General features: G+C 43.2%; 1 protein-coding gene across 2 annotated transcripts; it reads left to right on the top strand.

The window, feature by feature from the left end:
- The first annotated feature begins 597 nt into the window (after window positions 1-597).
- Window positions 598-10,801, top strand: LOC110505798 (beclin 1-associated autophagy-related key regulator). 2 transcript variants are annotated; one of them, XM_021585245.3, is made up of 9 exons: window positions 598-3,104; window positions 3,727-3,789; window positions 3,916-3,958; window positions 4,096-4,177; window positions 4,423-4,660; window positions 7,189-7,418; window positions 7,666-7,874; window positions 8,812-8,897; window positions 8,980-10,801. In XM_021585245.3, the coding sequence occupies exons 1-9, from the start codon at window positions 2,821-2,823 to the stop codon at window positions 9,278-9,280; spliced, it is 1,536 nt and encodes a 511-aa protein (XP_021440920.1). In that variant the 5' UTR covers window positions 598-2,820; the 3' UTR covers window positions 9,281-10,801. The 2 variants fall into 2 exon arrangements, with proteins under 2 accessions (XP_021440920.1, XP_021440922.1); XM_021585247.3 differs by having other exon boundaries at window positions 620-897.
- Window positions 10,802-12,917: the final 2,116 nt, after the last annotated feature.

Below are 12,917 nucleotides of genomic sequence, written 5' to 3'. Positions count from 1 at the left end.
TTGTGGAAAGTGTGTATGGTGCACTTATGTACTTTTATAATTTTGTAATGGTGGATGGATGAATCTGTAATGTAATATTGACCATCTCAGAGAAATTAATAAAAGCAATGTTTGCATGTAATACATCTAACCCATTCGTAGACGCTAAGCACCTTTAGCGCCTATTGACGATAGTATCACAGGATGTATAAATCTGAAGCATCCGGTTGGCATTTCTACTTGCCACCAAATATGGTGGTGAGTGAATTTTGGCCGACATTCGGCAAATTTTCTCATGGATGTAACTTTATCGCAATACAATTTCTGTTCCCAAAACAACAATCTGTTACGAACAGAGTTAAGACATTTTTGTAGACTTTACCCTTTGCCAAAGTTTAAAAATAAAATCCATTGTTTAGAAGGAAGGCACGGGTGAATTGAGTTATTGCACTGGCGCACTTCACAGAGTAGGTGTTCCCTAACGGAAATATGCAAATACACGCTAGAACGAGCCAATGGGATCTTACTAGCTCGTGATTGGCTCTGCCCACCTCCTTGCTTTTTCTGCCAACTATGATTAATTTGCTCCCATTGGAAACGACAGGCTGTGGTAAATCTTGAATTATTTATAAAAATCTTTGACAGCATCTTCTGTGAAGAGCACAAATGCTCGTTCGAACGTTAAAACACATCGCTTGCGGTACGATTTTGGAAACATAAGGAACATATCAGAAATATTTTCTAAATCCAAAAGGTTCACCTTTATAGGGTTAGGGTTCCCACGTGGCCATATTACAGCGCTTATTTACAGGCAGCCACCTGTGCTAATTAGCTATCTAGTGTGCTCCGAACACCTGCGTAAGCGTAATTCGTCAACTGGATACACACACAGCATATGGATCTGTTCAAACTACTGCAGTAAGTGCATCTTTTTTTTGTGTGAAAACCTTTCTCGTTGATATTAAAGGGGAATATCCGCATGTTCAAAAAGTTTTGCAAGTGATGATTACTAACATTAAGACAGCATTGGAATTGTAGTCAACTGTGTGTGGAGATAACTACAGGGTTTTCTAGAGCTAGTAATACTAAAACATGCTTGTTTTCATATCAGAGTGTACATTACAGGTGTGAGTTACACTGATCCCATCCACGTGTAATGTAAAGTAACCATCTCCTTACAGCAGGTATACGCAACTGACAAGCCCGCCACCCCTCATTTGAAGGCCCTCAGATAAATTTCCAATTTACTGTTGCAAGTTGGGGTCTAAACTTACTGTTGCAGGAGAAAATATTAGAATAAACAAGGTGAAATTCAATGTGCTCCTGCATTGTCCCACCCGCCAACCCCTCTGTACTCTACTGCTACTCTCTGTTCATCATATGCATAGTCACTTTAACCATATCTACATGTACATACTACCTCAATAAGCCTGACTAACAGGTGTCTGTATTTGGCCTTGCTACTGTTATTTTCAAAAGTATTTTTACTGTTTATTTCTTTACTTACCCACCCACACCTTTTTTTTCGCACTATTGGTTAGAGCCTGTAAGTAAGCATTTCACTGTAAGGTCTACCTGTTGTGTTCGGCGCACGTGACAAACTTTGATTCGGCATCAGCAGTTTGTCACTCAATTAGCCCATGTCAGCTAAAATGATTTAGATTGGTAAATTAGTCTAGAGGCCAGCTTTCTAAATGTAGTAATCATGACTGAATTACAGGCTGTGGGGTCCCATTGACGTTAGTCTCTCACAAAGATGTCATTAAAACCTGCAAATATTCCTCTCTGCCTCATGGCAAAATTAGTAGAATTGCATGAAATTAGTTATAACATCGCTAAATCTCCTCCCCTTGTCAAAGTGTCAAATTACAGCAAACTTGCTTTAAAACGGCAACATTTTCTTTCCACCCCATGGCAAAAATGCATAATGTAACATTGCACAAAACAGACAGTAGCTGCAGTATGAAAATGGGCTGAAACTGCTTCTCCAATAGAAATCCCCGATCACACTTTTAGACGTTGTGATTGCGACGTTGGCTTGCTAAACCAAAGCTTCTTTAAAAAATGTATAACTAAACCTCTCTAAAAATCGAATTGTTCTATCTGTGGCTAAAACTCATACCTATATTCACGTCATCGTGTCTGACGGTCGACTCGCACCGAACTGCGCATATGCGGCCCGTCAAAATCAAAGGCACCCCTTCGATCTAAAGTCGTTTTTGACGAAAACGTGCGTCTGTCACTCACGAGGTTAGAGTAATAGCAAGTTTAAAGTAATTGAACATTGGCTCGAATCTAGGTTTCACTTCTCTCATTTACTTCCCAAACCCCGGACTGGCCTGCTTGGTCTGTTTCGCAAGCGTTCCCAGAAGTCTCGCGATGTTGCGCCTCTTGGGTTTAGAAACTGGTAAAAAAAATTGGGTGGCTGCTAAAATGTTTTGCTCGCAATTTGGTGAGGAGTTGTGCCTCCTACCACAATCAAAGTTGTCTATCCCTGCCATACAGCAAATATTATATCCATCTGTAGCATAGACCATATAAAACCAAAGATTAGCTACATTCAAAAGTAAACAGATCTGTGCATAGACTCAGATTATACGTGTGGTCACGTGAACATACGTACATAAACAAACCATGTCACGCAGAAAAACAGTGACACAGTTTGCTAGCTAACGTTAGCTAATAGCCGCCTTTGCCAAATAACCGAAAATGAAGACTGCATACCCTTAACGTTTACAAGAAGCAACGAAGAGTGTCAGACAGTATACCAGTAGTTATGTAGGTAGTTAGCCAGAGTAGCAGTCATTTTGCTAGGTAAGCTAGCGCTTGAACGGCAGTTCCATGGCATCCTCAGCGGGAAGCGAAGTCCGAGCCCTCGGCCCTAGCGAAGGGACTTTGGGAGCACTGCCCGGTGCTCGGCCACCACTTCGCTCGCACCACCTACACACCACAACCACCGCAGGTTCCCCTGGATCACTGATGGTGGAGTCAGTGGACGACGCGGAGGGTCTGTATGTCGCAGTGGAGAGATGTCCTCTCTGCAACACCGCCAGGCGCAGGCTGACTTGTGCCCGATGCATCCAGGCAGGGGATTTCGTGTACTTCGACGGTAGAAACCCCGAACTGTGCGTGTTAACATTTTAACTAACTTCATAACACGGCTCTAAGTAATGGCACTGATGACGACTTATGCGGCATCATCAGCTAAGATTAATTTTAGTACTCAACAATCGAACAAACATGATAGCTGGCTAGCTTTATTTACAAGAAGCTAGCATTGCCATAAACAAAACGTTAGCTCTTAACACCAGGTCGTTGTTAGTTGGCTAGCTAGCAAGGTAGTTTGTTTACAAGGAACCATGGAACGTTACACCCAGTCGGGCTGTTTGGGGAACATAACACGTAGCTAACGTAGTGAAACTAAAAATAACTGTCATGACACGTGGTGTCACGGCTCTTTGTTAGTGAAGTCGTGAAGGGTCATTGGCCTAATATTTTACTTACATTGGCATGTTCTATCATGTTTTTGTGACTTTCCAGAATTCAATGACTAGCTAGTAGTCTAATGGCAGTTAGTGTAGTTTTTCTATAGTTAAATGAATCTCAACTTGTTTTTGTGAAGTAGCTAGTTCTAAGCCACTCTCTCGCTCAATTCCTGTGCTTGGAGCATGTTGGGGGCACTTCACTCATTCTGCTTAGCTGCATTTAGAGAACATGTACATGACTTTTAAATATATTTTTTTATAGATACACTGAAAAATTGATAAGACTTAAAATGCTGACGGAGAAGAAAGATCTTCTTGAACAGAGGTAAAAAAAAAAAATGACTATGTTGAATAATATCTTACTACTTTGCTCTTTGTTTTCAATCATTTCTGCATACAGGAATGTTTCATCATTATATTAATCATATGAATAAATCTACACTTTTCCCAGGGTCATTACTGCCATGGATAAGAAGGTCCAGGCAGATCAGCTGGTAAGCTAAGTTATGACAACACACAAGAACATGATCAACTTAATTTACTTTGCCCTAAGCGATGTAGCCTCTGTGTGTTTCTATGTTTCAATATCCTGCCTATTCTTTTCAAATGTTATGTGTTCGGTTTCATTCAGAAATGGAAGATGATGTCATGCAAGATGAAGATTGAGCAGCTGAAGGAGGCCATTGGCTGTGGGAATGAAGAGGTGAAGAGTGGTGAGTTACATGGCCCCAACGGACATTCAAATCAGTGACAAATGACCCAGGGTGTTTACATTTTAATGTATTGTCCTTATACTTTCTGCGTAATGTCTTTATGAAACCTGACATTTGAAATAGTGGAAGACATTGGATGCTTCCCAAATGGCATTATATTCCATATATAGTCCACAACTTTTCCCATTTGGGATGCGTCCATTAAACATATTAATCAACATAGTATCCGTCCATCTCACCCGCAGGTAAGGACCTGCTGCTTCGCTCCCAGGAGGAGAGCCAGAGGCTGCAGCGGCGGGCCAGCCGCCACCAGGAGAAGAGGGACAAGATCGAGAGACACAACCAGCGGCTGGGAGAACTGCTGGAGAAGAAGGGCAAGGAGTTGCAGGGTCGTCTGGATCACCTGGCTGAGGTCCGCAAGGGACACATCCTGGAGCTCACTGCTCACATCTTCCCAACACAGGAGGAGAAGCAGGGCAGCAGGTCCGTGACACTGTACCTCATGCAGCAGGGCTATAGCAGGGCTATATATGTATCGTTGCATCCAAATATATTTCATAAAGATTCCCTATTTTTTCAAATAAGCTGAAAAATAATAGTCGCCTATTGGATTTTCAACGTTGCAGATCCAATTTTATTTTTGTATACTTAAGTTTACAAATTTAATTGAAAAAATGAAGACACATGCTTGGACAAAATGATCGGCACCTGAAGCTAGTACTTGGTTGTCCACAGCCTTTGGCCAAGAACTGCAGACACACTTCTTGTAGCCATCCAATGAGCTTGCTACACCTTCCTACTGGCAAACTGCTCTAATTATTCAATGTTTGAGGAGTGCCCTCCACCAACTGCTGGGTGAATACAATACCCTGACATAATCCTTTGAGGATTGAGAATTCTGACCTCTGTTAAAGTGCTCACAATCTCAGAGGACCTGAGGAGGGGTTAGAGATCAGGGGTCAGGAGAAGGTTGTGAGGGAGTGGGAAGTGGTAAAGGAAGCGATCCCGTGATTCCTCATCAGTATCAGCAACATGGTTTCCCTTACTCCCCAAAAATAAATGTGCATATGGTGACACACAGACACACACAGCCCTAAGAAGAAAGGAAGTGCACAGAAGTCAAGTCAGTTCTCCTCCCATTGCCTGTACCACTACTCCTCAGAGACCTCCCTGGGTTTCTTATAAACTCAGCAAAGAAACGTCCCTTTTAGAGGACCCTGTCTTTGAAAGATAATTTGTAAAAATCCAAATAACTTCACAGATCTTCATTGTAAAGGGTCTCCCATGCTTGTTCAATGAACCATAAACAATGAATGAACATGCACCTGTGGAACGGTCGTTAAGACACTAACAGCTTACAGACGGTAGGCAATTAAGGTCACAGTTATTCAAACTTAGGACACTAAAGAGGCCTTTCAACTGACTCTGAAAACACCAAAAGAAAGATGCCCAGGGTCCCTGCTCATCTGCGTGAACGTGCCTTAGGCATGCTGCAAGGAGGCATGAGGACTGCAGATGTGGCCAGGGCAATAAATTGCAATGTCCGTACTGTGAGACACCTAAGGCAGGGAGACAGGACGGAGAGCTGATCGTCCTCACAGTGGCAGACCACGTGTAACAACATCTGCATAGGATCGGTACATCCAAACATCACACCTGTGGGACAGGTACAGGATGGCAACAACAACTGCCCGAGTTATACCAGGACCACACAATCCCTCCATCGGTGCTCAGACTGTCCGCAATAGGCTGAGAGAGGCTGGACTGAGGGCTTGTAGGCCTGTTGTAAGGCAGGTCCTCACCAGACATCACCGGCAACAACGTCGCCTACAGGCACAAACCCACCGTCGCTGGACCAGACAAGACTGGCAGAAAGTGCTCTTCACTGACTTTGTCTCACCAGGGGTGATGGTCGGATTTGTGTTTATTGTTGAAGGAATGAGCGTTACACCGAGGCCTGTACTCTGGAGTGGGATCGAGATGGAAGGTCATGGTCTGGGGCGGTGTGTCACAATATCGTCGGACTGAGCTAGTTGTCATTGCAGGCAATCTCAACCCTGTGCGTTACAGTGGAGACATTCTCCTCCCTCATGTGGTGCCCTTCCTGCAGGCTCATCCTGACATGACCCTCCAGCATGACAATGCCACCAGCCATACTGCTCGTTCTGTGCGTGATTTCCTGCAAGACAGGAATGTCAGTGTTCTGCCATGGCTAGTGAAGAGCCCATTGAGCATGTCTGGGACCTGTTAGATTGGAGGGTGCGAGCTAGGGCCATTCCACACACACACACACACACACACACACAGAAATATCCAGGAACTTGCAGGTGCCTTGGTGGAAGAGTGGGGTAATGTCTCACAGCAAGAACTGGCAAATCTGGTGCAGTCCATGAGGAGATGCACTGCAGTACTTAATGGTGGCCACACCAGATACTGACTTTCGATTTCCCCCCCCCCCCCCCTTGTTCAGGGACACATTATTTAAGATCTGTTAGTCACAAGTCTGTGGAACTTCTTCAGTTTGTCTCAGTTGTTGAATCTTGTTATGTTTCATACAAATATTTACACGTTAAGTTTGCTGAAATTAACGCAGTTGACAGTGAGGATGTTTTTTTGTTGCTGAGTTTAGTTTATATACTGTATATGTATATACTGAGTTTAGTTTATATACTGAGTTTAGTTTATATACTGAGTTTAGTTTATATACTGAGTTTAGTTTATATACTGTATATGTATATACTGAGTTTAGTTTATATACTGAGTTTAGTTTATATACTGTATATGTATATACTGAGTTTAGTTTATATACTGAGTTTAGTTTATATACTGTATTACTCCAGGGCTGGCCGGAATGTGACTCGGGGATTTTAGTTTTTTTTCAAGGACAGGATAAATAGTCTGTCCAGGGATTTGATGTTTTAACAATAGACATCAAGTATAGGCCTATAGGCCCTCTCAACTACTTGTTGAAGAGTTTTAGAGATGTTCCTCTCTGTTCCTCTGTCTCTCAGGGACCCAGCAGACATGTTGTCAGAGTGTGACCTGGCTCTGACCTCCAGCACGGTGAGTGAGCTGGCTGAGGCGCGTCGCACCACCTACCTGTCAGGGCGCTGGATCTGGGATGACCAGAATGGCGAAACCAGCATTAGCATCACCGGACCCAGGGTCACGCTGCCTAGCAACGGGGACTGCTCCCCCTATTACAGCTGGGTGGAAGACAAGAGCACCAATGAGGGGCCAGGTAGGACTTTTTAGTAAAATACGTTGTATGTAATGATTACGTTTGCCATTTAGTGCACGCTTTTATTCAAAGTGACGTACAGTTAGTGCATATATTTTAGTATACTTTTGTAGCGCCACACACTTACCAAAATAAGAAACTACTAGCTGATTGAGAGGAACATCTTGTCCTTGGAGATGAACGATTGACAATATTTACTTGTACTGAGCCAAGGCTATTTGTGATCATTAAGAGCTTTCATTTCCAGAGCTGGACCACATCAACCCAGCCCACACCATCAGTGCAGCTCTCTGCTATGCTACCCAGCTCATCAACATCCTCTCTCATATCCTGGATGTCAATCTACCCAAGAAGTTGTGCAACAGTGAGTTCTGTGGTGACAGCCTGAGCAGGTACAGGTTCACCCGTGCTGTCACCAAGCTCAACACCAACATCCTTCACCTCTGCTTCTCACAGGTACTACAGAGCATGGTTCCTCTTAAGTTTTTTCCCCTTGCCGTTCTGCTGCTCTTCTGAGTTCTAAGCAGTGTTTGGGATAGTTCACCCAAATTTACAAAATGACACATTTGGTTTCCTTACCTTGTCCATAGTGCTTGCACAGTATGACAGAAATCCATGTTTAGGTTTATTTTCCCTGGCATGGTGTCTACATGCTAAAGTTTTAGCATTCGTGGCACAAATCCCATTCAAGTCATGGGACCGATATTAGCATTTTTTGCTCATGTCCAAACAATCCCAAAGTATGTAAAAAAAAAATGTTTAAATGTAAAAAATGATTGAAACTTTACAAAGTCAATTAGATGTTTTCAACGTGTGAAAAATGTAAATATCGGTCCTGTGACTTGAATGGGATTTGTGCCACAAATGCTAAAATGTCAAAATAGAGGTAAGATGGGTATTGATTTTGAGACACGTGTTTGATTTCATTATACCTTTTTATACACGCATACATAGTGTGGAATTCCAGTTCTTATTTAGATTTCTCACAAAAACAAGCGCATCTCTGTGAAATGAGTGTACTGCAATCTTTTTACATTTAACTCAGTTTGAGTTCATTTGGCTTTTTGCGATCCGCGGAAACAACTTTGCAGACGACCACCACAGCCATGTAAAATCCTTCAAGTTGCTGCGAGAAAGCACACCGCTATGTCAATAGAGCTCGGCGCTTATTAGCAGATGTATTAGGCCACGAAATCCAACTTTTGGGATATAATGGTAATGATATGTTATAGAAAGACCCTACTGAACCATTCAGAACATGAATCATATTTGTCTTTGTACAATGTATTTTATGACAAGGAAGTGAGATTACATCACCAATGTACGTTTTCAGCCACTCTGGGCCGAGTGGGTGGACACCCTGCACTTACCAGTTTTGTGTATTCTCCTGCAGCATGTTGAGAGTGAGCTGCTGCACCCTCACCACACCCTGAGGAACATCATGTTCCTGGTCTCTCCCGACAACAAGAACCTGGGCAGGTAAGAAAATCCCTGGTCAAAAGTTGTGCATTCTATTTTGAATAGGGTGCCATTTAGGACGCAATCTCCTCCCTCTGTGCAGGACGGGTCCATACGAGGTGACTGCAGACCTGGAGGACTCCATGGAGTTTGTGGAGCCGGAGGCGGCCGGCCCTGCGGAGGAGAGCGGAGACGAGATGGTGACGGACGAGGAGACAGACCTGGGGACAGACTGGGAGACGGTCCCCAGCCCACGTTTCTGTGACATCCCCTCCCAGCCCATGGATCTGTCCCAGAGCATGGCCATGCAGGTGTCTCAGCCTGTGGGCCAGGCCGGGGGCATGATCTCCTCAGCAGCTGCCTCCGTCACCTCCTGGTTCCGGGCCTACACCGGCCAGCGCTAAGGGAGAAACCTGGAGGCTCACTGGCCAGGGTTGTATTCATTAGTGCAAAAATATATATAAATTAACATTTTGTAATGTAGAATAAAAACTAGGGTTTCTTATTGGACAAGTTCATTTAGTCCCTCCTTGTTTTAGTCCATTTGGTTTCTAATGAATACACCCCAGGACAGGCTGGACTGATGGAGCTATACAGAATACCACATACCCAAACAGAGTTCTGCTCCATTCTCTGCCTGTAGTCAACTCCTGCCCTGCTCTGCAACCACCAAGAAGGGATATTTTGTTTTTACTAGAAAAGTTGTCATTGAAATAGCAGCAGTGATTCTTCTGGTGAAAATGTTTATAGTGAGAAAGACTGACTTTTGGGGAGGTTGTTGTTCAATGAGTAGTCTCTCTCACGAAGACTTTGGGTGCTCTGCTCTCCATCCCAGTGATTGTGAGAAGACTATTCAAAAGAGACTGGACCGGCAGTTGCATTAACTTATGTTGATTGAAAATGTCAAGACTAAGGAATGCCACAGCATTGCACTGGATATGAGACATACAAATGTGGCTTCATTCTATCCTGTTATTTTCCTCCTGAGATCTGGACTGTCCTGTGTACCCATCCTTATTGTCAGTTCTTAATGTTTATTTTTTGGGGGTGAAAAGTAGTGCATTACACTGAGTGGCGCAGCATCTCAGTGCTAGAGGTGTCACTACAGACCCTGGTTTGCTTCCAGGCGCTGCCCTATGAGACTCCCAATTGGCCCAGAGTAGGCCGTCATTGTAAACAAGAATTTGTTCTTAACTGATTTGCCTGGTTAAAGGTTAAATAAATCAAAACATAGCGAATTAGAGTGCCATTTGGGATGCAGTTGATGACCTTCATGCTGCATTACTACAAAATGGTTCATGTAAGGATTGTTTGAATACTGACAAATGCCAAACAAGGGTCATGACCTTAGTGTTCTTCTCAGAATTATGCCACTTTGTTTTACTTCAATTGCTGTTTACTTACTGGTCAGGTTTGTGTGATGGAAGCAGAATGGGACAAAGAACCCCACTGAAGCTGTACAACTTTGTACTTTTTGTGGGGTGACCTAGTGTTATCTTGTTTTCCTTTTTTTTATTTAGGGCTCTATTCAATCCATTTAGTGGAAATTTGGCACCACAGCCCAACAAATGTTAAAGTCAATGTTCTAGCATTGGCGGAGACTACATTCATGGTAAATGCTGCATATGTTGGCTCATTCAGAAATTACTTTTAAATCATTTATATTGTGAACTCTGTATCGCTGCATTTGATATGGTTTGAATGGAGCCCTTAATCTTTTTATAGTAACGTGGGTGCCTGAACTGTTTGTGTGGGTCTGTTCTACTACAGGTATGACATATAGGTGGCATAAATGAGAAGGATATAAAGGGACACATCTTTGGCTTACTTCATTTGTACACTGAACAAAAATAAATGCAACATGTAATGTGTTGGTTTCATGAGTTGAAATAAAAGATCCCAGAAATGTTACATATGAACAAAAAGCTTATTTCTCTCAAATGTTATGCACAAATCTGTTTACATCCCTGTTAGTGAGCATTTCTCCTTTGCCAAGATAATCCATTGACAGGGGTGGTATATTTAACAGAATGACATTACACAGGTGCACCTTCTGCTGGGTACAATAAAAGGCCACTAAAATGTGCAGTTTTGTCACGACACAATGCCACAGATGTCTCAAGTTGAGGGTGCATGCAATTACAAATTGAATGTTCATTTCTCTACCATAAGCCGCCTCCATTGTTTTAGAGAATTTGGCAGTACGTCCATCCGGCCTCACAACCGAAGACGACGTGTATGGCGTCATGTGGGTTTGCTGATGTCAACAGAGTGCCCCTGTAGACAATTCCTGGAAACTGAAAATGTCCCAGTTTTTCTATGGCCTGCATACTCACCTCACCCATTGAGCATGTTCAGGCTCGACGTGTACGATATTGTGTTCCAGTTCCTACCAATATAAAGCAACTTTGCGCAGCTTTTGTAGAAGAGTGGGACTACATTCTACATGCCACAATAAACAGCCTAATCATCTTGATTCTAAGGAGATGTCACGTTGCATGAGGGAAATGGTCACCAGATACTGCCTTTTTCTAATCCACGCCCCTACCTATTTTTAAGGTATCTGTGACCAACATATGCATATCTATATTCCCAGTCATGTGAAATCCATAGATTAGGGCCTAATTTATTTATTTAAATTGACCAATTTCCTTATAACACAGTAAAATCTTTGAGATTGTTTCATGTTGCATTTATATTTTTGATCAGTATAGAACCTGATCGCTGTGTTCTACTACTGCCTGTTCTCTCCTTTAGATGTCCATCCGTCTGTAAATGCATGTCTTAAGCGTTTGCTTTATTTTGTCTTTGGGGCTTGTGGAACATAATTTGGAAATCAACCGTAATACAGATTATGCATTTATGCAAAACGTCACAATAAGCACCATTTCCCTAGACAACTTGAATGAAGATCTCTAATGACCAATCACCACATCCTCATCGGCAGACTCGACAGCCTTGTTTTCTCAAATGATTGCCTCGCCTGGTTCACCAACTACTTCTCTGATAGAGTTGTGTGTCAAATCGGGGTAGGGTTTGTTGGGTTTGTTGTCCGGGCCTCTGATAGTCTCTATGGGGGTGCCACAGGGTTCAATTCTTGGACCATCTCTCTTCTCTGTTTACATCAATGATGTCGCTCTTGCTGCTGGTGAGTCTCTGATCCACCTGTACGCAGACGACACCATTCTTTATACTTCTGGCCCTTCTTTGGACACTGTGTTAACCCTCCAGGCAGGCTTCAATGCCATTCAACTCTCCTTCCGTGGCCTCCAATTGCTCTTAAATACAAGTAAAACTAAATGCATGCTCTTCAACCGATCGCTGCCTGCACCTGCCCGCCTGTCCAACATCACTACTCTGGACGGCTCTGACTTAGAATATGTGGACAACTACAAATACCTAGGTGTTTGGTTAGACTGTAAACTCTCCTTCCAGACTCACCAATCCAAAGTTAAATCTATAATTGGCTTCCTATTTCACAACAAAGCATCCTTCACTCATGCTGCCAAACATACCCTTGTAAAACTGACCATCCTACCAATCCTCGACTTCGGCGATGTCATTTACAAAATAGCCTCCAATACCCTACTCAATAAATTGGATGCAGACTATCACGGTGCCATCCGTTTTGTCACCAAAGCCCCATATACTACCCACCACTGTGGCCTGTACACTCTCGTTGGCTGGCCCTCGCTTCATACTCGTCGCCAAACCCACTGGCTCTAGAGCATCTACAAGACCCTGCTAGGTAAAGTCCCCCCTTATCTCAGCACGCTGGTCACCATAGCAGCTGTAGCACGCGCTCCAGCAGTAAAATCTCTCTGGTCACCCCCAAAACCAATTCTTCCTTTGGCCGCCTCTCCTTCCAGTTGTCTGCTGCCAATGACTGGAACGAACTACAAAAATCTCTGAAACTGGAAACACTTATCTCCCTCACTAGCTTTAAGCACCAGCTGTCAGAGCAGCTCACAAATTACTGCACCTGTACATAGCCCATCTATAATTTAGCCCAAACTACCTTTCCCTACTGTATTTATTTTG

Source organism: Oncorhynchus mykiss, chromosome 25, assembly GCF_057628025.1.
Source record: "Oncorhynchus mykiss isolate SJ-2025 chromosome 25, ASM5762802v1, whole genome shotgun sequence".
Taxonomy (NCBI): Eukaryota; Metazoa; Chordata; class Actinopteri; order Salmoniformes; family Salmonidae; genus Oncorhynchus; species Oncorhynchus mykiss.
This window is presented reverse-complemented; position numbering and strand designations above follow the sequence as displayed.